General features: G+C 48.1%; 6 protein-coding genes across 6 annotated transcripts; 3 read left to right on the forward strand and 3 right to left on the reverse strand.

Moving 5' to 3' along the window:
* Nucleotides 1–1,199: 1,199 nt before the first annotated feature.
* On the forward strand, nucleotides 1,200–3,183 carry VTN00DRAFT_8830 (uncharacterized protein; the record flags this gene model as incomplete). The annotated part of the gene is made up of 2 exons (XM_069435723.1): nucleotides 1,200–2,659; nucleotides 2,727–3,183. The coding sequence occupies 2 exons, from the start codon at nucleotides 1,200–1,202 to the stop codon at nucleotides 3,181–3,183; spliced, it is 1,917 nt and encodes a 638-aa protein (XP_069285640.1).
* A 1,163-nt stretch (nucleotides 3,184–4,346) lies between these two features.
* VTN00DRAFT_8831 (uncharacterized protein) lies at nucleotides 4,347–6,197 on the forward strand (the record flags this gene model as incomplete). Its single annotated transcript, XM_069435724.1, has 4 exons — nucleotides 4,347–4,631; nucleotides 4,690–5,467; nucleotides 5,519–5,703; nucleotides 5,766–6,197. The coding sequence occupies 4 exons, from the start codon at nucleotides 4,347–4,349 to the stop codon at nucleotides 6,195–6,197; spliced, it is 1,680 nt and encodes a 559-aa protein (XP_069285641.1).
* Nucleotides 6,198–9,275: 3,078 nt separating this feature from the next.
* VTN00DRAFT_8832 (uncharacterized protein) lies at nucleotides 9,276–10,476 on the reverse strand (the record flags this gene model as incomplete). Its single annotated transcript, XM_069435725.1, has 3 exons — nucleotides 9,276–9,302; nucleotides 9,468–9,818; nucleotides 9,886–10,476. 3 exons carry the CDS (start codon nucleotides 10,474–10,476, stop codon nucleotides 9,276–9,278), a joined length of 969 nt encoding a protein of 322 aa, XP_069285642.1.
* Nucleotides 10,477–12,111: 1,635 nt separating this feature from the next.
* Nucleotides 12,112–15,040, reverse strand: VTN00DRAFT_8833 (uncharacterized protein; the record flags this gene model as incomplete). The annotated part of the gene is made up of 8 exons (XM_069435726.1): nucleotides 12,112–12,377; nucleotides 12,477–12,702; nucleotides 12,781–12,974; nucleotides 13,039–13,074; nucleotides 13,136–13,375; nucleotides 13,477–13,998; nucleotides 14,049–14,945; nucleotides 14,998–15,040. The coding sequence occupies 8 exons, from the start codon at nucleotides 15,038–15,040 to the stop codon at nucleotides 12,112–12,114; spliced, it is 2,424 nt and encodes an 807-aa protein (XP_069285643.1).
* Nucleotides 15,041–16,028: 988 nt separating this feature from the next.
* VTN00DRAFT_8834 (uncharacterized protein) lies at nucleotides 16,029–18,237 on the forward strand (the record flags this gene model as incomplete). Its single annotated transcript, XM_069435727.1, has 4 exons — nucleotides 16,029–16,222; nucleotides 16,279–16,591; nucleotides 16,730–17,273; nucleotides 17,339–18,237. The coding sequence occupies 4 exons, from the start codon at nucleotides 16,029–16,031 to the stop codon at nucleotides 18,235–18,237; spliced, it is 1,950 nt and encodes a 649-aa protein (XP_069285644.1).
* Nucleotides 18,238–25,810: 7,573 nt separating this feature from the next.
* VTN00DRAFT_8835 (uncharacterized protein) lies at nucleotides 25,811–27,173 on the reverse strand (the record flags this gene model as incomplete). Its single annotated transcript, XM_069435728.1, has 3 exons — nucleotides 25,811–26,158; nucleotides 26,210–26,352; nucleotides 26,411–27,173. 3 exons carry the CDS (start codon nucleotides 27,171–27,173, stop codon nucleotides 25,811–25,813), a joined length of 1,254 nt encoding a protein of 417 aa, XP_069285645.1.
* Nucleotides 27,174–27,178: the final 5 nt, after the last annotated feature.

Below are 27,178 nucleotides of genomic sequence, written 5' to 3' on the forward strand. Positions count from 1 at the left end.
GAGAGGAAAGAGGGCATGATGAGGAGTAGTAGAGGGGAAAGTGAATTCTCCCAAGAGACCGGATCATATCTTTGTTCTCCACTGTTAGTTTAAGAGTGCGAGCCAGAGTTTGCCGTCCCAGCCAAAGAAATTTCATTAGCAAGATTTTTTTTCTTTGGTCCGGCGCCATGTAGTTCCGATCCCGGAGCTGACTAAGCATTTCCAACGGCTTCCACCCCGTGTCTGCCCTCACCTGCCTGATGTGGAATCTGGTAATGCCTGTTGTATCGATATCCTGTCTTCACACATGCAAGCATTGGATTCTACCGAGATTCTCTGATATTTGTGGCTATATCCAGCTGAATCACCAGCTTCAATATGCATGGAGTTGCTTTCTCTAGTTCTATATTTCTTTGTTGTATTTTACAATCACCACCCAAGTTGTGTTTCCAGCATCCCTCATCCGCATCGCGGACAGGTTCAGGGCATAGTCAAGATGGCTATGCTCTATAATGTATAAACAAGGATCATGCTTTCATCCCATCATTATGACATGTCTTAGTGCTTCTCTATGCTTCAGCAGTTCGCTTGCATACTCTCTAGGATGCCATCACATCTTCCACAGCCGGCCGCGTGCCCGGTAGACTCAGATTGTCTATACTGGTGATCCATCTTCTTTAAAGTCCAACGGAATTGTGGGTCTTTCTATCCACATTTCTTTCAGAGTATCACTTGGAGGGTTTCTTCATCTGTAACATCTGCTCTGGTCAATCTATCTACAACCTGACAGCATCTGAGAATCCTTCCAACCTTATTTTTGCTTCCTTCTCTCTTTTGAGCGCCTCATCTGCATTTCTGGAGTCAGGCATAACCTGTGTCTCTCTCTACCAGTCTGTCTCCTTGGCAATTTGCTTCTTTCCTACTCATCTGCATCTGATGGCATCTGTGAGCAGTCCTTGAATGAGATTTCGACATCTGCAGAGTCACAATATCTCACCTCTACATAATCTTAAGCCGTCCTTTGTCCTTTGGATTGCTCAAGCACCTCTAAACCCTCGCTTCAGTCCACTTCGGTGTTGTCCTCGGCTTCTTCTCTTACAAGCACGAGTTTCTAGAACCCAAGCAAGCCTTTCTCTCATCTGTCTTCTACGCTTCTCAACTTTCGTTCCCACCGTTGAAACTCTACCGTCCAGGTTCAAGTCTCACCTTTCTGCGACATCATGGCTCGATGGCAGGCATACAACTCCAGGGATCGACCTGTTGAGCTTGATGAAGACTCTGATACAAGACCTCTCACTCACGCCCACTCAAACGACCGACGACCTCTACGGTCTTTTACAATATACGACAGTGACAGTAGCGAGGTGTTGGCTCAGGATTCAGATGAAGAGATTGTTCTGGATTCTGCAACACCAGAAAGCGAGTTGGGCTTCAACCCTGGTGATTATCTCACAGACGAGGACTTTCAGAGCTGGTTTGCGGAGGAAGGTGAAAGTCTTTCTGAGGTGGTTGACCTCACTGCAGAGCCACGGCATACTTTTGATACACGTTCCCGACGCATCATTCCGCAGTTCTTCGCGAATGGATATGTCTACACGACCGGCCAGTCTGTGGAATTGAGCGATGGTTCATTTCTTCGAATTCTGCATGTGTTGGAAGAGCGCCCTGGTGAGATCTTCCTTCGCGGCGATCGCTTCAGACGGCTAGAAGATCTGGGAAGCGAATTTCCAAACTGGTTGAATGAGCTTTGTTGGATTGCCAACGAGGCTACGCATGACGCAGAGGAAGTGTCTCTTGTTGAGGTAAAACGGTTCCGAATCATCCATCTTACAAACTGGCGTTATCCAAATGTGAATCTTGAGGCGTCTGGATCTTCCTTTAGCTCACCAGATGAAGCACGGCAGAGCGGTGAACTCTACTGTCGTCTAAAACAGGTCAAAAGTTCCAAAAATGAGGGCACGATCCATTATCTCACCCCCGCAGAAGCTGACGAGGAGTATTCTGTTTCTCCAGCTTTGTTACGGCAGATTTGGAGAGAAGAGACACCTTACTTTGGCAGTGCTGAAAGAGCAAGAACGCATTTCTCAAATGAAGTGATCAATCTGGACTCCGAGAACACATCCACCCAATTCATCGACCTCACAGCCCCTTCAAATGCAGCCTCATTAAAACAACAGAGACAGTACACATTTGGTGATGGGTTCTGCGGTGCTGGAGGTGTATCGCGCGGAGCAGTCCAAGCCGGACTTCATATCAAGTGGGCATTTGACAAAGACCTGCATGCAGCACGTTCATATAGACTGAACTTCCAAACGGCAATATGTGATACGGCTGAAGTCACCGATTTCTTGAGCATCAGTGATTCGGAACACCTCAAAGTCGACGTGTGTCATGCGTCCCCACCATGCCAACCATTTTCGTCTGCACATACAGTAGAGTCGTCCAACGACGACGCGAACTCGGCGTGCATCTTCTCCGGTAGAGACTTGGTGGAACGGTCCAAGCCTCGGATATACACAATGGAGGAGACCTCTGGGCTTTATGAACAACACAGAGATTTCTTTTTCCGAGTCACCCAGGACCTCATTGAGATCGGCTATTCCGTTCGTTGGAAAATGATACATTGCATCGAACATGGAGTTCCTCAGCTTCGGAAACGATTTTTTATCATTGCATCCGGGTATTTGAACCTACATTTATTGGATGATATATTTTTTTTGGGTATGCTAACCTTTGTCCTTTGCTAGGCCTGGGGACGTCCTCCCCGCGTTCCCCAAGCCAACTCATGGGCTTCCCGGCACCGATCTCCTTCCCTATGCCACAATACAGTCTGCAATATCGAATATACCTGAAGGGGCTTCAGATCATGATGTGGAGGAAGCCTTGAGTCGTGGACGCCGTAACGGCCGAAAACCTCCATACGACCCTAACACACCGGCTAGAACGATCACCTGCAGCGGTGGGGAGTTTAACTACCACCCCAGCGGGGAGCGCAACTTCACAAACCGAGAACTTGCATGCCTGCAGACATTTCCCCTGGAGCACCGGTTTGGACAGGGGGCCAAGAGACAGATCGGCAACGCGGTACCTCCGATGCTAGCCAAGGCTGTTTTTCGGGAGGTGGTCAAGTCGCTGCAGAAGACCGACGAGGCAGAGACGAATGCTGCAGAGTCGGAGCCAGTCGGCCTGGGACGTGCGGGATAAGAACCAAGCGGTCGTGCAGTTCAACTATCGGAGGTTACCCAGCACGACGAATCGGGTAGTCGGTTTCGTAATACTTGTTTGCTTTACTGTCCTACCATTGTACTGTACATAGCAATACTGCGGTTTGCTCGGGGGTTTGTCCAGTATTTTGCAGTCGGATATCGGCATCTACGGTATTGTCCTTGACCAGAGGATGATACCAAATCTTGTTTCTTTACTAGCTGTCCATGCCAGTTACGCGTTTGCATACTCTTCAGCTTGTACCAGAGCATCCCCTTGAGTGTGAGGATCTACGAGTCAAAGGAGAAGAAACAACTACTACAGTTACACCTGTAGATAGATTCAGAATAATTACCTAAGCATGCTACCGCTTCCTTGACGTTTCCCACAGTTGCTTTCATGTTGAACACATTGAGTTAAACAGTATCTCTAATAGCATTGTATAACTTTCAATAGACAAAGCAAGTCTAGAGGAGAGCTCCGATGGTGCGTTGTCAGAGAGAAAGAGAAGGATTAACCGGGGAGGAGCTTGAGACCGGTTCGGGCAACCGGGTCGGCCGTTCCAGGCGGGGTCTGGGGAAGCCAAGCGTTGCCGACGGGGAAAAGAGCCGACGGGAAGCGTCTGGAGAAGTGAGGAGAGAATATCTAGATGCGTACCACGGTACAGCCCACTCTGTTATGCCGGCACCGGAGTCCTAGCTGTCGGGCCTTGTATCTGTATGTACCATGTATGGAGGCCGTACTCAGCCTGCTGTCGCTGCAGAGCAGACGCACTCTCGTGGACGATCGCTGCGACAGATCGTCGTCGGATGCCCAGACATGCACACCTTGTTGGACACGAAACCTGGTTACAATGGCACTTTCACTCGACTTAAAAGCAGTATCCAGCCTCTCTCATACACGATCGGGGCCACCAGCCGTGCAAAACCACAACCGCCGATAACCGCTGCTTGTTGACCGGCGAACGGACGAGACCTCGGCTCGAGGCTCAAGTCGACGGCGGTATGAAGTCACTTCCATCGCAGCTCTGCGACACTTAACTTTTCGGCGTCCTCTCTTTTTTCCCTCTCTTCGGACCTTCCTCCCTCTGGCTGACTTCGAGCTCGTCCAATCTCCCCTCTATTTTATCCCTGGGTATACAATCCCGTCCAGCGTTGTGCATCATGTCTGCCACCGGTTCAGCATTGAGACGGCTGACCAACAGGTCCCCCCGCACTCTGGGTGCTTCTCGTATCGCCGCCCCGTCCTCCCTCCTGTGCTCCAGAGCTTCCTTCATCCCCAACACCCTCAAGACCCTGCAGTCGACGACCCCGAGAGTCTCTCGCTTCTCCACCATGGCTCCCCAGCAGTACGCCGCGGCCCCTCCTTCTCTCGAGAAGGCGTACGACCCCGAGATCAAGGACATGGCAACCTACATCCACGAGTACAAAGTCGACTCCGATCTTGCGGTATGTCCCCACTACAGCAATTGAGTGCTCAGTTTCTGACGGATTGAGCGCTCCTCAGTTTGACACGGCCCGTCTCGTCTTCCTCGATACCCTCGGATGTGGTTTGGAGGCCCTCAAGTTCAAGCAGTGCACCAAGCTGCTGGGCCCCGTTGTCGAGGGCACCGTTGTCCCCAATGGTACCCGCGTGCCTGGTACTCCCTACCAGCTGGACCCCGTCAACGGTGCCTTCAACATCGGTGCCATGATCCGCTGGCTCGACTACAACGACTGCTGGCTGGCCGCCGAATGGGGTCACCCCTCCGACAACCTGGGTGGTATCCTCGCCGTCGCGGACTGGATCTCCCGTACCAACCGTGCGGGCGGCAACCTGGGCAATGGCAAGATCCTGAAGATCAAGGACGTGCTTGAGGGCATGATCAAGGCCCACGAGATCCAGGGTGTGCTGGCCCTGGAGAACTCGTACAACCAGGTTGGTCTGGACCACGTCGTGCTGGTCAAGGTCGCTACCACGGCCGTCGTCTCGAAGATGCTCGGCCTCAACGAGCAGCAGACCGCCGATGCCATCACCCAGGCCTGGGTGGACGGCCAGAGCCTGCGTACCTACCGTCACTCCCCCAACACCATGTCCAGAAAGTCGTGGGCTGCTGGTGATGCTTGCCAGAGGGCCGTCAACCTTGTCCTCAAGGTCCAGAGGGGCGAGGGTGGCATTCCCACTGTTCTCTCCGCTCCCGGCTGGGGCTTCTACGATGTGCTCTTCAAGGGCAACAAGTTCAAGTTCCAGCGCCCGTACGGCAGCTACGTCATGGAGAATGTTCTCTTCAAGGTGTCCTACCCCGGTACGTATGCCCTTTCCATGTCAGGTTGAATAGAGTCTCATTCTTGAACAGCCGAGTTCCACTCCCAGACCGCTATCGAGGCCGCCCAGATCATCAACAAGAAGCTCAAGGAGCTCGGCAAGACCGCGGCCGACATCAAGGAGATCACCAACCGCACGCACGAGGCCTGTATCCGCATCATCGACAAGCAGTTCAAGGCCATGGACAACTTCGCCGACCGTGACCACTGCGTTCAGGTTAGTCACCTTATTTTTGCCCATAATGGTCTATTTTGGAATTGTATGCTGACTACGTCCAGTACATGGTTGCAACCATGCTTGTCTTCAACCGCCTGACCGCCAACGACTACTCTGACGGCTCCGAGGCCGCCACCTCTCCCCTGGTCGAGGACCTCCGCAAGCGCATCCGCTGCGTCGAGGACCCCCAGTTCACCAAGGACTACCACGACCCGGCCAAGCGTACCATCCCCAACGCCCTCACCGTCACCCTCAACGACGGCACCGTCCTGGAGGAGGTCGTCGTCGAGGCTCCTCTCGGCCACCGCCTGCGCCGTGAGGAGGCCAAGCCCGAGATCCTGGCCAAGTACAAGCGCCACCTCGAGGCTCACTTCGACACCGCGCGCGTCAACCAGCTGCTCGAGCTGGGCTGGAACAGACCCGAGCTCGAGAACTACGACGTCGACAAGTACGTCGACCTGTACGTCAAGGACCAGATGGTTCCTGCGTCGTAAGCGCCGGAAGACTATGGAAAAAAAAGTTTCAATTCCCATCCATACTGTTTTTATGTGATGCCCATTTGCGATGTCGCAGTTACGTTGTGAACGGCGAGTTTTGACTTTTGTCGTTAGCAAAGCATGTGTAATGCCTCACCTGTTACTTTTACTCCAGCGTGATTCATGATAAAATAGATAGACTCATACCAACTTACTTGTCTTCATATATTGCATTGCTAGGTATCTAAACCATAGCCATAGATCCATAGATAGTGTCGCACATCTCTAGCTAGAGGTAGACCAACCAGCTGTAACCTACAAGTCTAGATCTACTAGGGCAGCTGATTCTAATATGACCAATTTGATGGCAGTTACTGCATCGTGATGGCGCACGCTTTTTGGAAACTGATTCCACCAAGTCCATCGCCTGTATAGCTTCTCGAGCAAGTTGCTGACCTTCAGACCCTGTCAGAACACCCCCAGTAGCAATATAAGACCTAGGGGCTGAACGCTTTTGCTTTTGCTTTTCATTTGCTGCACGATGCTCCTTTACCTCCTGATCTAGGAGGAGGACTTTATGCATAGTAGATTCAGCTGCTTTTGCTAGCTGACAGATAGTCTCAGTTAGGGGACTTTGGGAGTTGTGATTAACAAGCTGCTTGATAAGCTCCATCTGCTTTTGCACTTCAGCAGTAGTATAAGGGGTCTTTGCAATCCATTCACCATCTGCAGGTCCATGAGCGGTAGTTGGGGGGGGGGGGGTGATATTCTTGATAGTAAGCTTATCCAGCACCCTTTGGAAATTCAAAGGAACTAAATCAGAAGCTTCAAATCCACTGCAAATATTCTTGGATGATAAGGCCTTTTGTGATTCTTTATAAAGATCAAGAAAGTTGTCCTTATCAATGTGATGAATACCATTTTGGATGCTTCTCATCACCTCTGCACCATATGCCTCCTTTAGGGGTGCGAAGCAGCCAACATCAAGAGGTTGCAGTTTATCAGATGAATGAGAAGACATATAAAGAGGGATGATTTGATGATTCTTGTAGAAAAGATCAAACTCTGCAGATTCATGGTCAGCATTGCCATCAAGAATTAGAAGCTGATATCTCCCCAGTGTACGTGCCGTGGTATGTTTTTGAAAGACCTTTTCTAGCCATGATAGCCCAAGCTCATTATTAGTCCATCCATTATCACTTAGACCAATCAGCCAATCATGGGGTATATCTTGATACCATTGGGATTGATGAACCTTGCCAGCAAAGATGATCATAGGTGGTAGAGCCCATCCAGAAGTATTGATACATTCAATGGTAGTCACCCATTTGTGATTCCCTGGCTTTATGGCTTGTACACAGCTTGTTTGATGACAAGATGCAGTGATAACCTTCGCTGTATGGGCTACACCCGTTTGAAAGCCAGTTTCATCAAAGTTGTAAATATCCTGTTCAAGAATACCATATTTTACTATGGTATTCTGAACAAGATCAAACCTGTGACGGCGCTCAGTCATAGTATTATTAGCTAAAACTATGGTAGCTTGTCATACAGAATCAAAAGCATGAGGGGAAAAGGAAAGAATTCACAGGGCTTCGTGTAACGTGATATATATATAGGCAAGTAGGACCGGCAGTATCCCAGAGACAAAGGAATGCTCAACACCACCTACCTTACCGCCTAGGTGTCTGCCGCGCCGTCACAAAACCACTGGCTGATGATCTCTGGATCCTCACATTTTGCACACTGATAATCATATTTGCGGGTATATTTTGATGTAAGATCATCATGCCGTTTAATAAAGTTGCTGACCCAGTTCTTTCCAATGCCAGTAGATAGACCTGATTTCCGCTGAGATAGTAGTAAATCAGCCATCTTGCATACAATATCTTGAGTTGGGGGTAGGCCACAATTATCCATATCTAGAATCCACTTCTTTAATGAAGCCTCTTCAAGATTGCTAAGCTTCTGGCAGTTTGCTGGTATATCACTCCGTGCTTTTCGACCGTTAATTCAATGGGAAAGAGTGGAATGTGGAACATCATATGCCGCTGCTGCTGCTCGTATACTTTTGAAATGACTGTTTTTATATGCTTTGACTGCAAGAGATATGTGATCTTCTAATTTGACAGTTGAATCTGCTTGTTTGGATGCCATATTGGATGGAAAACTGGGTCTGATGGTGATTCGGTGGTTGCAAGATTTCAGCGGTTGAGGGGGTGCCTCGCTCGGTTGGGTGTCTCGCTCGCTTGTGGATTACGTTAAATTGGATAACTATGTTAACGTAATCTACAAGCGAGCGAGACACCTCCCTACCACGCGACGCGTTCAACAGCTTCAACCACCAAGATGCCACCAAAAAAGCAGAAATTTCAGCTCAAAGAGATGGCAGATTGATCCTAGCTATTAAATCTATTCTCGGCTACGGAACGACAGGTTATGGCACCACCGGCTATGGCACCACCGGACATCGTCACGATAGAAGTCGGCGTTACTAATACCTGTTGCCTAGTAAAAACCTGGTAGAAGGGCTTCTTGGGTCTGGGCTTGAGAGTTATCGTTGCAAGATCGTTTCAGAAGCCAGGAGCAATCAAACTTCCAAGACCTGCCTATAGGGGAAATACAACTATCTGGCTTTTTTTACATATAGTACCTATTTCTATCCCATTTCTGTAGAACTATATCAAATAGACAGTAATTTGTTGCGTAAGATATTTGATTTTCTGTATCAACCTGACTTTTTTCAGCATTGAATCAATGATAAAACCTAACTATGCAATAGCAGAACAGAGAGGATCGTTAAAAAGAAAAGACCTGGCGAAAGACGTTGGAGTTGGAACGGCCAAGTGCAACATTGCATTTCTGGAGCTCTTCGGTTACGTCCGCTCCCAGACCAAGAAACCCGTTCGCAAGACCTTGCCAAGATGGAAAGAGAGCAGAGACGCTTGCCATTTTGAGCTCCCCTCCTCCAGGAGCACTTCAGCTTGCTGAGAGGATCGAGAAAGCATGGTCGAGCGATGGATAGGCCAGGGTCGTGTGTGGAGTTAAGGATGGGTGGCCGTGGGTGTTGTCGTTAGGAGGACTCGTAAAACGGCGTCAGGTGTAGCCATTTTGGGCTGCCAGCTAACCGTCTCATCGTTAAATCAAGTTCTTTTCATCTTCAAAAACAACGGACCAGTCCTCCTTCCTCATATAACCCTCGAGGCTTGTCGTTGGACACTCAACCCCAGCCTGGCCGCCGTCGCTATCAAAACAGCGTAAATGTAGAGCGCAGGATCATATTCATACCTTTCTAATATCAGCTGCCTTCAGGAGCGTTGCATCACCACCATCATACCCCGGATCGCTGGAATAGGCAAACATATCGCCCACTTCCCTTCCAAACTCCTTATCGGGCATCGCTTCAATCAGCTGTGCGAAAGTGATCTGCCTGTAGCTCGCGGGCACCTTGGTGACTTCACTCCAGAGACGCATATACTCGGTCCAGCTGCACGTTGTGCCTTCGGCCAGGTAGCTTTTCCCCGGCGGCAATTTGGAGATTGCGTACACAAAGTTTCCTGTGTCAGCATTGACAGCGAGATGGGGGACTGGCGCATCGGGAGCGGTGGGGAAACGCATTTCAAAACTGCCGTCGGGCATCTTTTACATTTTTGTCAGTATGTCATGCTAGCAAAATAAGTAATAACGAGGGTATGAAACACAAAACCTTTGCGAAGTATGCGCTGGGCACAAGCTTGTAGCTCGACATGAAATATCCCGTCTGAACACAGGACATCTTCGCCGCCAACAGCGGGTGTTTCTCATTGACATAGTCCGGAAAGATATCCGCCTTCGCATTGAAATGATAGAGCTCGTTGAACGCTCCCTTACTGCACTTTCCCGCATGGCTCAACGTCGAGGCAATAAAGCCATTCTCGTCCAGCGTATCGACAACCTGCGCCGCCGCATCTGCAATGTTCTTCCCCTGCTGAAGCTCAGCGTCGTACGCATACTTGCGGCATGAAACCCCCGCTTCGGCGGCTTTCTGTCGGCAGTCGGGCCGGAAAAAGGGCTCCCAGTAGTTCGTGACGCTAAAGATGAGGTTTGCGCCGCGAAACGCTGCAGTCAGAGTGTTCACATCGTTCAGGTCTGCATGGACGATTTCGATCCCCTGAGCGGCGAGCATCTGTGCTGCCGGCGAGGCGGGCTTGCGCGTTAGGCCGCGGACGCGATAATCTTTGTCCTGGAGGAATCTTTGGGCGACGGAGCCGCCCTGATTGCCGGTGACGCCGACTATGCAGATGAGTTTTTCTGTCATTGTTTTTGGGCGCTACTAGCTGTGATACTACTGATAGTTGCGTGAAGAATCAACGTCAAATTCCTCCATATCGAGTTGAGGGGAAATGAATGTCTATGGCCGGCCTAACTATCTCGGCACTAAAAGCGGGGGACGGGAGGTTGGAACAGGTTTCATTCTATCAACCTATTCAGCACTTGCCAATCCGAACCCTTTTCGTGAGAGAATCCCTGTAATAAAGGAATTATTACTCCTTATGCCTATAATTTGCTTATTTTGCTTTGTTGTAGTCGTCGACATTCAGGTTTATTTAATATGGCCATATTTGGAAGGTCATAAGCGCCTAATAACCCCTAATTCCATGAGATATAATAGTCAGTTAGGTAGAATCGAATGATCAGAGCTTTTCATAATCATTGGATTACTAGGTTCGCGCAGGCCAACACTACAATCTAGGTGCTAATTAGCTAGGAGCAGGATAGTATAGCTGACCCTAACTCTTATAGTGTTCTTATTTCCGTTTCTGCCAGACCATTTTGGAACAATCCCTAGTTATTTTTAGGCGTTGTGCATGAGATATTTCCCCTTTTATATTATTCTTATTATTTTTTTTGACAAACATAGAATGTTAGATATCTACTTTTAGTTTCTGTTCTGAAGCATTTGCTTTTACAAGTAGAATGTACGTGCTTGTGGAAGCAGTGCTGAACATGAGTGCCAGTAAGGCCATTTAATATTATTTCTATTAGAACTCTTCCAGCAGCATCTTGCCATTCTAATACTTTTACGTATATAACTAGACAACTCCCTATTACCCACCAAGTCTTTTTACTTAGCGAGTTAGCTCTACGGTCCCAACACTGTCTACTGGTCATGAAGATGATTAAAAGAAGATAGAATTATTATTATCTCTACCACTATTATTATTATTATTATTATAATCAAGTTTAACGTCCATACCGAGCCTTCCGGCTATGACAGACCCTGATTCTTGGGCAGAAGCCCCTATTAGTCCCTAGTCCCGTCTTTGACCATTCTGAACCTTTTCCTCGCCCCAAGCCGCCTGGTTGCGCAGGGCTTTTGGGCATTTATAAGCCCTCCTTGTTGCCAGTATCAGTGTGGGTGTCGCCTGCCTGCTGCAGGCCACCCTCCCCTATTATCCTTCTCCCTCACGTTCTGCCTCCTCTAAAGCCGCCAGCCCCCATTCATCATCCTTCTGTATCCTCTCAGCTGCCCGAGCTGTTTCCCCTAAGGGGCATCCAACCGTCGTGTCTGCTAGGAACTGCAGGATGGCCTTGGTGGCCTTAGGATCTCCTAGTAGCCTTCCCTCTGGGTGACCCTCAGTTGTTGTTGGCAAAGCCACCCTAGCCTTGGTTAGGGCCCTATAGAGGGCCCTTCGCTGCTTCTGCCACTCTCTACATTCAAATAGAAGGTGGTAGACGGACTCCTTTGGGCCCTGGCACCCCTGGCATGCCTCTGAGTCTCGTACCTGGATCTTCTGCAGATAGGTCTTATCTCTACCACTATTTAGTATTATGACACGTACTTACCCTGCTTACCTTATCTTTACCTATAATAGAACTATCAGAAAATGGCTCCCTTATAGCTAAATCTAGTAGTCCTTAACCAAACAGCCCGTATTCTCCCATTAAACCCTCACCTCTTGGCCATGGCGTCTTTCCGCAACTGATCCAGCATCTGCTTCCTCTCCCTCCCGTATCTCCTGATGGACTCGTCCATCCGTGCGCCATCCAAGAAAGCTCGCTTGGCCATGTCGCCCTTCCAATCGTTCATGTACTTCTTGAAAGCCATGGACATGTTGGCGACGCTCACGAGGTGCTTCTTCCTCAGGATGATTCTTTCTTTGGGAGGATCGGCCGTCTTGGCCTCGTGTGCGGCGAGGGAAACGGCCGTTTGGAACGCTGGAGTTCTCGTTAGCAGCAGCAGAAGCAGCAGAAGCTTATATGGAGCGGAAAATTGACTGCAATGGAAGCGTTTGAAGGTAGGAAGGCAATTTCTACCATTGCGAATTTCACGGCCGTTCCACTTCAAGGCCAAAATCGTCGGATCTTCTTCAATATATCCTATCAGGTACTCATCGATTCCAAACTGGGGACGTTCCTTGGTGAGCTTGTTAAAGAACTGCTTCCAGATCTTCACCCGGATATCGTCAGTCAGATCCGTGTACTCGATGACAAGGTGAATCCGGCTTAGGATCGCATCGTCCATGTGTCCCAGTCGATTGGTCTTGAAAAGAGTAGACATGTCTTAATTAGCCTGGGCAAATTTCTTTGTACCTTCCTGGGGGGATGAGGGCTGAATTACAGTCAGGAAAAGGATACCGCTATAATATTCCATCGATCGAAGGAAGGCCGACACGAGGCTGTTCCGTTGAAGCTGCCCAGGAGCACGCCGTTCAAAGTAAACGTCCGCCTCATCGATCAACATGATAGCTCCCCACAATTCAGATAAGCTGAACCATGTAGCAAGCAGGTTTTCCATCTCACTTTCGTCGGTTCCTGAACAAGTTAGGTAAGAAAGGAACAATGTTATGGGACTCAACCCAAACAAAGGGCATTTTACCAATGTCTGCACATGTGAGAGATAGAAGGGGCCGCCCTGTCAAGTCATTAATCCTTGATCATGTTCAATGGGAACTAAAGAAAAAGGGTCTACTTGCCAGTATACTCGGATATGCACTCCGCAGTGTAAGTCTTCCCGACGCCAGAAGGGCCGTGAAGGAGGAAGATTTGTCCTTCTCCTTTGTTCTGGATGAAGTCTGCAGCCCAGGCCTTTTCTTTCTTGTCAAATTTGTAAACCAGTGCCGCAATCATGTCTAGTCTGTCAGCTGGGATCTGCAAGGTGTCGACAACACTCTTATCAATTACACATTGCACAGTATGCTCGATGGCCATGTAGCCTACGGTACTCTTAGTGCTGTACAGAACAAACTTAAGGTCGGGAAGAGGAGTATGAAAATAAGGGGAAAGCCTCTGAAGTAGGGTTGAAATCAAAACTTACGCCACTTTCTGGTCTTGAGAAGAAACCCACCGATTCTTTTGGGCATGAGGAAGAAATGTCCCTCATGTAGCTGGTGGTATTTGTTCTTGGCGCTGATGTTCTGATAGCTCGACCAGGGCCCTCTCTTTGTGTGGTCAGAGTCTGGTGGGTCGGTCCAGTAACAATCATTCGGGAATTCTTCATCGTTGTCGTCTAGGAAAGTCGGCCTGCTGTAGTCGGACGTCTTGGAGTAAAAGGATTCGGGGTCGATTACTGCTTTTCCTTTGTAGTCTTCGTCCGAGTGCATGTGTAGAAGACGCCCCGCGTACTTGACTTCAACGAAGTTGTTACGGAATACTTGTTCGACACACTCCCAATACTTTCTGCCTCTGTCCTCGAGCTTCTTCTTCAACTGAGTATCCAACTGTATATTGCTGCCACCAGTCTCGATTTGTGCAGGGTACACCGGAAGAGACGTGATTTCACGAGCTCCCTCAAAGCTGTCGATGACGGCGGAATATTCCCGTCTATCTAGGTATGTCCCTTGCAAAATAATTAGTGTCAAAGGCTGTCAAAGGAAGAGCAATGCCCACCGTCAAACTCCAGATACCATAGGTTGACGTAGAGTTTATCGTCCTTGTTCGTTAGAGATCGGACGATATATCCCGCTGTTTCATCGTGAGGATCTTTTGCGAAAACCCGAGTCCCGGGCTTAAAAAGCATCCAAAGCATCTCGAAGGTTGCTGTAGGAGGCGTTAGTGTATGACGTGTCTCTTCTCTCTCGATTTTCTTTTTCCACCGCGCATCAAGGTAAGCTTGCAGGACTTTGAAGTGTCCTTGTCCCAGAGAATCTGGCCCTTCTATTTCTGATTTGCGCTCGGTTCCTATGTCATTAACTCTTTGTGAGTCTTCCTGAATGTCTTTTGTGAAATACGCTGCAAGTTCTTTCCGATGGTGTAACAATATATAGTACGGCTCGGGAATGGTGATCGTCTCGCCTGCGAGTTCTTGGCCAGGATAATACTTCACCACAGACCTGAGTGCTTCGACAAGATATGGTGACCGGATGATCATCTCGCATGAGTTGACGGATTGTATTTTGAAGAGATTCTGTGGTTTAACAGCTCCCGCGTCAGACCCCTGTTCACCTTGACTCTCTCCAGCCTTGGCAGCAGCGGCCTCGGTCCTTATCGACTTGGTTTCGATGACGTCTCGGATCGTAACATGAATGAGAATTTCGAAAACAGATGGTTTGGGGAGCTCGGTGTCTTCCACCTCTGGTTCTGGTTTCAGTTCGGGGTCGTGTGGAGTATACGGGCCCTTTTCCAAAAGTTTCCCTTCTTCGTTCTCGTAATGGACTCTCCACATAATGACATCCGGAGGAGCTCCATTCAGAGATATATACGGTAGGGGAGACTTCAGTATGGCGTTCTTTGCATTGTCTGCGCCAGGACGGGCTATATCGTCCGTTTCTAGGGTCTGATTCTCGACTACACGTCGCTTAGCAGAATTCAAGAGGCGGAGGAAGCAAAGGAGCAATACCTTCGCTTCGTTCGAGAACTGTAACCGCGTTTGACATGGTCATTCTGGCAAATGCCTGAGAAGAAAAGTTCTCGTAGCCTTTCCGTGTAGCAGAGGAGCTAGACGAGTTATCAATGGTCGAGAACCGACGGAGCGTTTTTTCCTGGACCGATTTCGAAGTGGAGAGTGATGAAGAATTGGCTGTTTGTGACGCAAAAAAGATGGATATACTGTCAGGTGAGGCATTTAATCTGGAAGACGTACACGGTCAAACGAGGCTTAGACGAAGGTTGGGAATTGAGGGGCATGGTGGGATGGCTCTTTGGCCCACGCTGAGAGGCACAGCTGAAGAAAAAACAAATATGCGCTGATAAGCACATCAGTCTATGTGCCGCCTCTGCGATTGCAATCCATCCCCATGTCGCGCGGGGGAGGGGCGGGGGGGGGAGGCAGGTTCCTGCGTCGCCGATTGGTGGCCGAAGGGAGACTTGCGGCGTTTTCTTCATGACCCTGGAGGCTCCCATGCACGCCTATGCCACGTTAGATGTCCTTCTGACAGTGAATTGGAATGAATAAAGTAGGTTGCCATATCTTCCGGCACCCCCTCCCCCCGTTCAAGCCACTTGCCTTGCCGCTTTTGGTATATTGCAATCTGGGCTGGCTTCGTCAAGGGTCTGTAACCTATCATTGTGTCCAGGCGCCCTCCAGTGGCTTCAAAGTCATGCAGGTATAGAATAGCAAACCTCCAAGACAGTAGGTGGCATGTGAGGGGGTGCCGAAAGATATTATCGCCTACTGTAGTGTCTTTGGGCCTCTTTGGCGTACGCTACGTGGGCCGAGGTGGTGGCGTTGCGCGGCATATTCAAAGCCTGGGCGGCAATACCATGTCAAGCCGGAAGAGACCCTGAGGTAGACTCTTAGGTTCCAAAACGGCCAGTCCTGCGGAAACTTTTGTTCCTAAAAGATCAGACACTTTTTGGAAGAGCCTCGCGCAATCCCAGCCGGGGATTTCGTCATATCTCTCAAAAACGGGATAGGGGACCAGAGCTGAGATGTCCAAGATCCGCTCTCGCAAAGCGGACGCTGAAGAAGAAGCGGAGATCAGGAGCCGCGAATTCGCAGAGAAAATGGGGAAGGATCTGCCTGAACAGCCAATTGGCCGAGCAATGAGTCTGGTTGAAGCTGAGAAACGAGAGGTGACAAAGACAAAGAGGGCTCTCTTGAACCGCGATGACCCCAAGAACATGTACGTACGCTCAGCCGAGGTGTGGGTAAACCGCTTCCCCTAACATAAACTTGCAGAGAGAGAGCTGCCGCTGAGGAACTGAAGGCAGCTTCTGATGAGATGCACAAGGCGTGGTGTGATCTCAAGAATGCTTTACCACCAGATCATCAGAACCCAGAGATGGGATCAAAGCTTACAGCATTTAACATGCTTCCTAGAGAAAGCCCAAGTCAAGATGGCGATAAAAAAGCCCCTGCGATCGAAAGAGTCAAGAAACTCTGTGTGGATGTTTGCGATACATTAGATAGGTATTCAGATCTCTTCAAGTTCATTCCTTCAGAAGACAAGTATGTCACCCTTATTACGGGTACAATTACCACGATTGTTCAGGTACGCTTCCTCAGAGTTTCCTTACGAGTTATCCTCTGCATTGCCAAGTCTTACTCAATTTCTTTTGCCGTTGGCGCACGTATCATCGTCTCAATATGACGAACCTGTGCCTGCTAACGTAGTCGTTCTGAACTGCAGGCAACCGTGCGTCATCGCCGAATTGGCGATGGATTTGCAGACGCCGTCGACAAAATACGTCTTGCGCTTATCTACTGTAGTCGCATACAAGATATGTGCCGAACAGGCGACAAAACAGACCAAGCAATGCTGCAAGCCACCGTGGCGGATCTCCTCACCGTAATATTCAACTTCCTTACCCCATATACTCGCTGGTGCTGCTCACGTTTCGAAAGATTCAAGAGCTCCCTGCAGAAGGACTTTTACGAAAGGAACGTTACTGCAGCGGTCTCGGATTTGGAACAGCTCATGAGACGACTGAACCAAGAGATGAATATTAGGACGAATAAGGATGGTCAGGAGAACTTGCTCATCTCGCGCGAAATCAGATATTTGCAGCGGCAACAGTGCCAGGAATACTCCGACTTAAACACGCGAGTGGGTGAAATGAAGGAGACTTTAGAGAGCTTTCGCCAACTTGGCGAAAACGCAATGAATCTCACCAAGGTTTTAGCAGAAAAGCAGGCCTCGGATGAACGCTATAAGGAGCTTGAAAAATTTAAGGGTATGTAAATATGGGCGTCGAACCAAGCATTTCCCATCTAGACTGCCGCTGACAAGACGTCCCAGCGAAACTGCGAGCCAAGGAGGTAACACTCCGGTGGCAAGAAGCCACCCAGAAAGCCACTTCCAAACTATCCAGTACTACGGCAAATCCGAAAGCTGTTCGAAAACTATTGTGGCATGAAATCGAAACGGCGTCGTCCCACCTCGAGGTTGTGGCGAGTAATGGATACCCCATCGACCTCCCCAACGGGGAGAACTTGCGCGCCAGCCCTTTGATTTTCCAACGCCTCCACGACTGGATGACTGCAGATAGCAGTCAGTGGCTCTGGCTGCGCGGACCCGCCATACACGACCAGCTGAGCGAGGTGTCCGTTGCCGCTTTCTACATTTTCATGGTCAGCGAGCGCTTGAAGCTCCCTCTGCTGGCATACCGTTTCCAGGCCGACGAGCTGGGCCTTGCGGACTCGTCCGAATCCGCAGGTTTTGAAAGCAGGTCCCTGGCCATGGACCGGTTTACGTTGATGGTATACTCTGTTATCCGTCAGCTGGTTTGTCTGCTGCCGAAAGAGATCCATACCGACGCCCAATTCACCCGAGAAAGATTCTGTGGCCTAGACGCAAGCACGTCGAGTCTGCTAGACGCGTTCAATATAATTGAGGAGCTGCTGTCGCTAGTTCCAGAACTACTGATTTGTATTTTCGATGGGTTTCAGTTCGTCGATAACGATATGGAGGTTGACGGCTCGTATGGCTATATCGATCTCTTTCTTGCCATTCTAAGGCAGGCCGGAACGAAGAAGAAGCTGAAGGTCCTGATCTGCAGCGACGGTCATTGCAGATCCCTCTTGGACGACGAGAACATAGAAATGGATGAGCAGCTGCATCTCGACGGAGAGAAGGGGCCTGAAGAACAAATGTTTGATTTCCTCGACTTACTTGTAGAGGATATTAGCGACCAGTAGATTTCTTATGGCAACCGGAGTCCTCTGCACAGTGTCGGCAAAGGCTGATGAAGGACTGCTGAACAGCAAACCTTGTTTGGAAGTTAAATATCGGAATCTTAGTTGATCAGATCCCCGATCTCAAATACTGGCTTTGATTCTTCAAGCTGAGCTGTTTGTCCATTATTATTTGTCGGACTGCGCGAACCTCGTAATCCGAAGGTATAATGATGAAAGCTCTGGTTGTTCGAATCTACCTAACTATCTGACTATTTATGGAATTAGGGGCTGAGACCTTCCGAATATTTCTTTATCTAATGATCCCGAGACATTTTCGTGAAATAACAAAGGAAAAATAGGTGTTTCGGGTATAGACAGTATGATCCCTTTATTGCAGGGATTATGACCCTTTCCAGATCCGAATCGGCGTGTGCTGACTAGGCTGATAGGTCTCTTGGCATACCACTAGGTTATAGTGGTAATATTCGGCTGACACATGCCCGCCATCGCCTGTGACAGTATGGTGGAGACGAAGCGGATTATGGATGCAAAATGGCGTGAGCAACCGCTTGAAGGGAGTCTGCGGATACTACTATATTACTGACGCTTTGCAGGATCGTCAGAAGACGTCAGCCTTGTTCTTGGCATTATATGTTAATCTTTATTTCTTTTGAAAATAGAGAGACGATGTGGGGGCAGCTGCGGAGAGTGTCCGAGCCGGGATGAGCCCGAATCAGCATAGATGATTCTTGTTTCCTTGAGACAGCTGGCTAATGAAAAGAGAAAAGTTTCTGTAAGATTTATCCGCATGCTAACGCATACTAATTCTCCGGCAGATTGCCACACGGAGTGGAGGAGGAGAACCGCCTCAATGGCGGCAGCAACTTGACCCTCGGGAACCTACGGCACTCAGTGTTTTCCTTCGATATAGGACCCCGAATGTCTAATACTCGCAGTGAGGCACATTCGCTTAATGCGAGCACAACGCTCGCAGGGTCTGGAGCCCCGGGGGTACAACGGTCACGGTCGACCCACATCCGCCTCAGCAAGTTTGGCGACCCTGCCGGTCTCGCTGACAATAGTCATGTTACAAGGGTTAGTATGTATTGACACATAATGCTTGGACACTAATCCTAGAAATCTGCTTTTGCTTGGTTGCTATTTCTCCCTTTTGTGTTAGTAGCAACATTAATCTCTTGTCAGGAACACAAAACACATTATCTTCCACATCGTGCATGTATGACAGCCAGGCCAATGCCGGCCTGGGGGTATCGGCCTGTCATGGCCCGGGAAAACTCTTCTCACGGCGACATATTGTTTGCCATTCTCATTTTGAAGTATGCGTGTAGGCCTCTCGAGAAAAAAAAAATAAAATTAAATAAAAATGAATCACCTTGTTCGATGTTTCCAATTGGCAGGAGATGGGACTCGAAAGTGATGCTACTAGGGAGGTATCGTTGGCTGGATCAGATACAAGAAACCATCCGGACGACATCTGGAAATATTTTATCTTGATAGAAGGGGTAAGATAGGTTGATTGTGCGGGGGTTGTAGGAGGCAAGAAGCAGGCTGACCTCTAGGAGGTTGATGTAGGCGAGCTGGCCGGGCTGGCTAGGTCGGAGCCGGCAACCTCCAACATTTTATTCTTCCATGATTCTCAGTCCTGGAGACCAACCTGCTTTTGGTTATGAGCTTTAGCCCGAAAATGCCAAACTTACGCAGTTCAATTTCGCCGAAGCAGCTTTCAGCTTTGCAGTAGGAATCGTATGGTATTGCCGGTCTTGGATCATGGCGCTCTTTAGTTGACAGACACCAATTGTTTTCAAATTTCGGAAATCGTATGGCTGTGTCCGAAGACAATTGATATATAATGAGAAATAAGGGTAAGACAGTCAGTCACATTGGGAGGACAAAAAACTAGCTAGAGAATTTCCAATGAGATCATCATCATTCTTCCGCAGGCATTAGGGTGTCTAAATGCAGTGTTGAGTGAACACATACATATAACCACTGGATTACTTACTTTCTCACCATCATCCCATCATCAGGCTCTAAGGTCCTCGCTAGCTTCATCATGCACTCCAAGGGCTTTTGAAGTGACCTTAGAACGTGCCTCAGGGATGACCCCTGGGCTGGGGCCTTCAACCTGCCCACGCGCCCTCTTCACTCCCATCACACTATGCATGCGCTCTGTGTCACTGTGAAGGTACTTTTGTCATCTACCGGCTGAAGTCTCTGCTGGTGGGGTACTCTTAAGTAGTTAGTACACAGTAGTGATGACAAGGATTAGATACCTAGCCTATTCTATTGTCTTTTCTTTGTTTCCAACAATGTCCGTAAGTAGGTCCCGTGAGGCTGATTGGTCAGGGACAATGAATCCGATAGCATGGATCCCTCACAACCCGACCCGGAGCGTTGGGGCTTGTCGGGTTCGATTAACGTTGCCTACCTAGGTCTAGGGAAGAATTAGGTAGGGAGTATCTAATGGATCCAAGGTAGGTATTTCAAGGGATGGAAAGCTGACGCGACATACCTTGTTCTAAAGATTGGGCAAGTACCTACTTACTACTCTGTATTCTCAGCTAGTGCAGGTCTATCTGGATATAGCTTAGAGGTTAGCTAATCGATCTCTCTCTTCTTTTTTCTTTGTTCCACCGTCTTCTTCTCCCTTTTGCTTGTTCCTTCTAGACCAGCTCCACAAGCCATGTGGCATTATTGTTCTTTCCTGTGATGGGACTTTTGCCACGGGTTGGTCTTCTGCACCAGTTTCCTCCTTCGACAAAAGTTCTATGATAAGGTTTTTTAAGCTCAGGCCTCTTGCCTCGCTTGAGGTTTCCCCTACATACCTACGTACGTAACTATCTAGGTACACTTAGTTTTGCTATATTTGAGTTGGATTGACTTTTGCTTTCTTGTCTAGTACATACTCAGTAGGTAATTAGGATCAGGGCTTTTTTTCTGCATCATCTTGACTACATCTCTCTATGTCTGCCTTCTGCACATTCTGTACTGTACCTAGGTCAGATTGCTAGTAGCTCTGGAAGCCTGGGGCATGTACAATGTCCTCATTGGGAAGTTGCAGAAACCTCAAGCTAGGTCTGATTTACCCAAAAAATAAAGTCAACTACCTATTATTTCGACCCCCATTATACAGATTCGATCTGGTTTGCATACGATTGCGCGGCACACACGAACACGGTATCCCAAATAGTCAAGATACATGGATTAGGTCGGTACTTGACAAGCTTAGCTTGATTCTAGTCTACCCTGCTTGCTAGGTATATCCCCTAAAAGTTGCGGAAAACTTTATCAGGTTCCATCGCATTGGTTCTTTTTGGGGATGGATCGTATTATTTTCTCTACTATGCATGTTACATACGGAGATGCGCTATGGATCCTGTCTTGTCTATCCATACTATTACATATGTAAGAATTTTCTATCTACCTACCCAACCTGGGTATGTATTGGTACTATTTACCAGCTTTCCGCGAGTCAAGGAATTGAATTCACTATGGTAGTGGTACTTACCTATCTACATAACCTAACCTGACCTACCTAGATACCTGACTTGAAGTACTGGAGAGAGCACCTTATCGATATTATTTGTTTTTAAGGGGATATTTATTTCGACCGGTCGGTTTCTTTCTACCTACTCGTCCCTACGCAGATGGAGAGAACATGTCTATCCGACATCCCATGGAAATTATATTCTGGGACTGATACCTTCTGCCTTGTTTCCAGGTAGGAACGGTACAGGCAGCTACAGGTTCTTTTATACTGATCACATTCACTATTCTTTTGTAGAGATGCTTGCAGATAATTCTCCAGCGATGATTCATTCGCATATGTAAGTCCATAATCCGGGCCTTTCTCCCCGGAGGGGAATTTGGTCTCGAGGGAATAACAGAGAAAGATAGATCGAGGTTTAAATTCACAGACTCTCCACCCTCTTTATATTCCCCAGATTCTCTCGGTATCTTATACTATTCGTTCATTCCACCTTCTTATCTCCAGTTCTCCAACTTGAAGGGGAATGATCTTTTCTTATCTGATTACGGTTAACTGTTTACTCTGACAATGTTGATATATCAGAGCACTTCAAGCATCTAGATAAATAATCTGGTGGATTTCCATTAGAAACTGTTTCAAAAACTCGAAGCATCAGTCGAGGGTGTCATCAAATTTCTATCTTGATGTTTCTTTCAGTTTTCTTTACAGTATGTACATATGTGGATGAGAACCCAGCCACCAAAACACCTGGAATATTGCATACCCCAACCACAGTCATGTGCTAGTCTTGTGCCCCCAACAAGCTGGCTTACATGCATCCCCATTATCTAGACTATATATTTTGGTATAAGTGTCCATTATCACATCACAATGAACAGCCAACAGATGTGTGGACAAGCATTCAGAGACCAGTCTGCATCGCGACACAACTTGGGAGAATACTTGCTTCTAGTACAGATTCTGTTGATGCTATAGAAACACGAACCATCTATGATTTGTCAGTGGGATAGCTGCTTAAAGAGGGTTATTACTCACCTCTTATATTTTTGGAATTAGGTTTGTCGAGTATGAACTAACTCTCCTCAAAGATCGGCCTCATTTCTGATTTAATTCTCCTTACGCAGAAAGATACTGTTGCCATTCGTGCTTTGTGCAAGCAAGTTGTGTCTTTTGCTGTGATGAGGAGTCGTTGGGGCCCTTGAAAGATCAGTTTTAAATCTGCATTCTGTAGTGTGGGATAGGTGCTCGCACTGCATAAGGTTTCTCTCGAACAGTCTACCTCTATTTAAGTCTATTTTAGAAGCGATTTCTATGATGATATTGTTTTCTAACAATAGCGAAATTATTACAGAATCTTCTCTTTCCTGGAATACTTGCAATTCTCAGGGCACACATTTCAATTTATCCTAGAGAGGGTGTTCTTGCCCTAATTCCTGATATGAAAACATGTCTTTTGAACAGATGAATATATTTTGCTGACAGATGAAAAAGATATTTAAAAAAGATAACTCCTCTCAATAACACTTGGAATGATAAAAATACTGAGCTTTCCAAAAAGAAGAGTTGACTCAAACAAATATCAGCAAAGGTTCAGTTCCTGACTCTCTTGTGGCAGGCATGTTATACAATTAAACGTATCTTCTTCAGGACTTGATTTGCGACGTTTGCATGACTACAGAGGGCGCTAGACGCGGCTGTAGCAGCGCGAGACCAGTTCTCTCATGAAACGGAGCAGAACGTTCCAATTACAGATTCTCTTCTACAGTGGACATCCGAGAGTGTATGCTTACTTCTGGAGACGTTTTACTCTTGTAAGTTTGTTAGACTTGGCTTCTTAGTCCGATTTACAGCATATCATTCGCTAAATCGCTAAAAGCTAAAATTTTAGTCCTCTTTCAAGCGTCGTGAATGCTGCGGAGGACGAAGAATATTTTGAGAAAGGTTGCTTGATATCCGAGCCACCGAATCTTTCCTTCGAGAGCACTATGAAAAGTCTGGCCATTAAGCATTTACAATGCTTATACTTCTATGCAGGAAGGCCTTCGAACTGAAATACATCTCTGATGACTCAGGTTTCCCATCAGAGAATGGTAAGGGTACTGATAGGCAGGCAGTACAGCTTCAGATTAAATCCGGACGGAACGAGAAACTTTCAACGTTTAATGCTCTGAGAATCCAGAGTCTGAATCACTTTATTTGCAACCTTTTAGCACTTATGAGCAGACAACCTCCTTCGTGAGCAGGAGCAGACTGAATTGTCGTTTGTGATAGACCACTTTTAAATCTCGAGGACTCAGTATATGGCAATCTCTATTCGAAAATACTTCCTATTCTTCGAACTAGTTGGACCCATCTTCAAGGATGCATACAACACGGCCTATAAGATCCCCTTATTTTACCCGCTCCCTTGTCTCTGTTCTCTGCTCAATTAAGGTGTCACCAAATATTTCTGTTCTTAACTTCTGGAAAGACTACGCTTCCGCAACCCCCGCCCATGCGTGTGTTCGTCTGCGCCTTGTCTTATCTGCTCGGTTCTCTCACGCTTCGACACTAAATAATCCTGTCAGCATCATTACCCTCACAAATGAGGCCTCATAAAGCCCATGTGCAGCTTTATGATCTCCCAAACAACAGTCCGTGACCTGACTAGGCTCTTTGCGCACCTCCTGCGTGCTGCCACCTCGCCCTCTGCCACTGCACCCGATGGTGCCGGCTGTAGCCTATCCAGAGGACCCTCTGCATATTGGCCCTAACATGCCCTGCAATCACTGTGTGGTTACCTAGGGTCGGAGCCCCGGTAACCCCCTCCTTTTGGAGGGGTGTTGACCCCAGGGCAAAACGATGCAAGCTGTGTCATTCGGTTCATAGGATTGTGAATGATTATGGGGTTTTCGCTGGCAACTTTGGAGGTACATTTCTACATGAACAAGGGACGATCTTCTCCAATGTCTTTCATTCCCCTGATCCGAACTTTCCCGCCGCTCTCTTCGAGAAAACGAAATCTCACATCGTTCCGATACATCGACCGCACATGTATTCCCTAGGAAGTACCTAGGTACCTTGGGTAAGTAGGTACCTACATACATAAGCGAGTCGTAACATCCTTGTCCATTCCAACCCCGTTCCACGTGGACGGTGGACCTCAGACCAAACTAGAACCATCCAACGTTTCTCGTCATCCATCCCCGACTCGAGACGGTCTCGACCTAAAAAAACTCGGTCACCGGGTTAGACTTCAGACTTTAGTCTAGGTAGATGGAACTGCAATCCGATCTATCCCCCGGGGATACTAAGGTAGTTTGCCGACTCAGAGCACGAACACGAATGCGACGATACGGTCATCGATTGGCCTTAATACTTACCTAGGTACCTAATCTAGGTACTAAGTAATACCTAGGCATTGCGGTGAATAAAATAGAATGAGATGTGGTGTCCCCTATATATACATACATACATACATAGGGGACGGGACGGGATAGAGTTTGGAATATTCGGCTCTAACTATTCTACGTTGGCGTCTTAGGTCGCACAGACATAATAATCCCTACCGAACCGAACCTTAAAGTTAAAATTCTTTAAGCGAATTCTTTATTCTTTAAAATAAGAAATGATCTTTTCAGGACATTGGACCGGGGAAGTCCGAGATGGTATGTACTGTATGATCCTTTCCATCTCGTGGCGCTCGATTGATTGATTGATTGATTGATATTTGGGGAGGTATTTGTGGCTGACTGGCTGGCTGGCTGCTCACGTCGTAATTGGCATAGGTATAGTCTGGACAAATGGATGACACACATCGTATATCTTGTCAGGAATCGAATAACGTACATTGCATAGTTAAGTTCCCCCCTAGGCCAGATCTAGCATAACGTACATACAAACAACCCCGGAACGGAACAAAGATCATCATCCCATATCATAACAGTCAGCTGCTAATTCTAATACAGTAAATGTATACGCCACATTATCCCGAGAAAAAAAGAAGCCGCCGTGTTCGCTAAGAAATGAAATACACATTCCCGAAACCGACAATAAGAAAGAAAGACACAAATCAGTTGGTCATAGTCATAGCCACAGCCATAGTCAGAGTCGTGACGGTACAGGCGCAGCAGCTTCTTTCGCCTTGACCTCCTTCACCCACCGCTCAATTGTCTGCACTAGGTCGTCGATCTCTTTGACGGTGTTGCCTGCATGGAGGCAGACCCGAACCCGCTCTTTGCCCTTAGGTACAGTTGGTGGCATGATGGCGCGGACGACGAACCCCTGTCGCTGGCAGGTACTTGCGAGCTGTCGGGGGAATGGGGTCCGAAGTGCGAATATTGGGGAGCTGGGGACGTGGTCGACCTGGAGGACGGACCCGTCCGGGGCTTGCAAGTAGCCTGCGAGCCGGTGTCGGAGGTGCTGGCTCAGGGCTTGGAGGTTAGATTGAAGCTGCGCTCTGTTAGCGATATTATGTCCCGTAAAGACCTGTCTAAGACATACAGGTTCGGTTTTCCCTTCGTGTAAAAGTTCGTAGGCTGTGCGGATCGACACCAGTGAGGGAAATGCCATTGCTGTCGTATAGATCAAGCTGCGGGCATAGTTGATCAGGTATTCTCTCGTGAGAGGAGAACACAGCACAATTGCTAAAGTAACGAGTGATCAGCATAATTTTGTTTTCAATTTCTTGTACTGGGATAATACCTCCATGACTTGCAAGGGCCTTTCCAAACGTATGTACCCTGATGAAGATGTGTCGTTGAACTCCTAGTTCTTGAATCACACCCGCGCCCCGAGGACCAAAGACGCCTGTTGCGTGCGCTTCATCCACGATAAGATAACCGTTCCCGTGGGGAAGTAGATCATCTATAACCTGAATGTATTCCTTTACCGGCGCAATGTCTCCGTCCATGCTGTATAGCGATTCTATAGCGATGAAGACGTTGCGAGTGCCGTCTGCAATCAACGGATCGCGTGCCAATTGCTCCTGTATCACTGCCCTCAGGTTGCTGGGAGAGTTGTGGGAAAACATGATGCGTTTTCCCGCTCTCGACAGCCGCATGCCCTCGTGGACACTTGCGTGGATGAGCTCATCGTAAATGATGATATCTCCCGGCTGGGGTATGCTGGAGTAAACACCAACATTGGCGTCGAATCCTGAATTGAACATCAGTCCGCTGGGTGCATCATGGAACGACGCAATGAACTTCTCCAAGTCCTCCGCGTAGGCGGAGTTCCCGTCCAGAAGTCGAGACCCACCGCTGGCAAAGGGGTACGGGTCAGGAGCACTGTTGATATGACTCAGGAAACGGGAACGGAAATCAGAAGAGGTGGAGAGAGACAGGAAATCGTTCGATGAGAAGTCCACGGAGTCTGGCGGAAGGATAGTCAATCTCCGGCGGGAGGACTTGGCTTCTCTGCGGTCCAAGGCCTCCTGGAAGGAATTGAAAAGTGTTTTGGAGACCATTTTCT

This window comes from Thermoascus crustaceus (assembly GCF_041956765.1).
Source record: "Thermoascus crustaceus strain CBS 181.67 unplaced genomic scaffold VTN00scaffold_6, whole genome shotgun sequence".
NCBI lineage: Eukaryota > Fungi > Ascomycota > Eurotiomycetes > Eurotiales > Thermoascaceae > Thermoascus > Thermoascus crustaceus.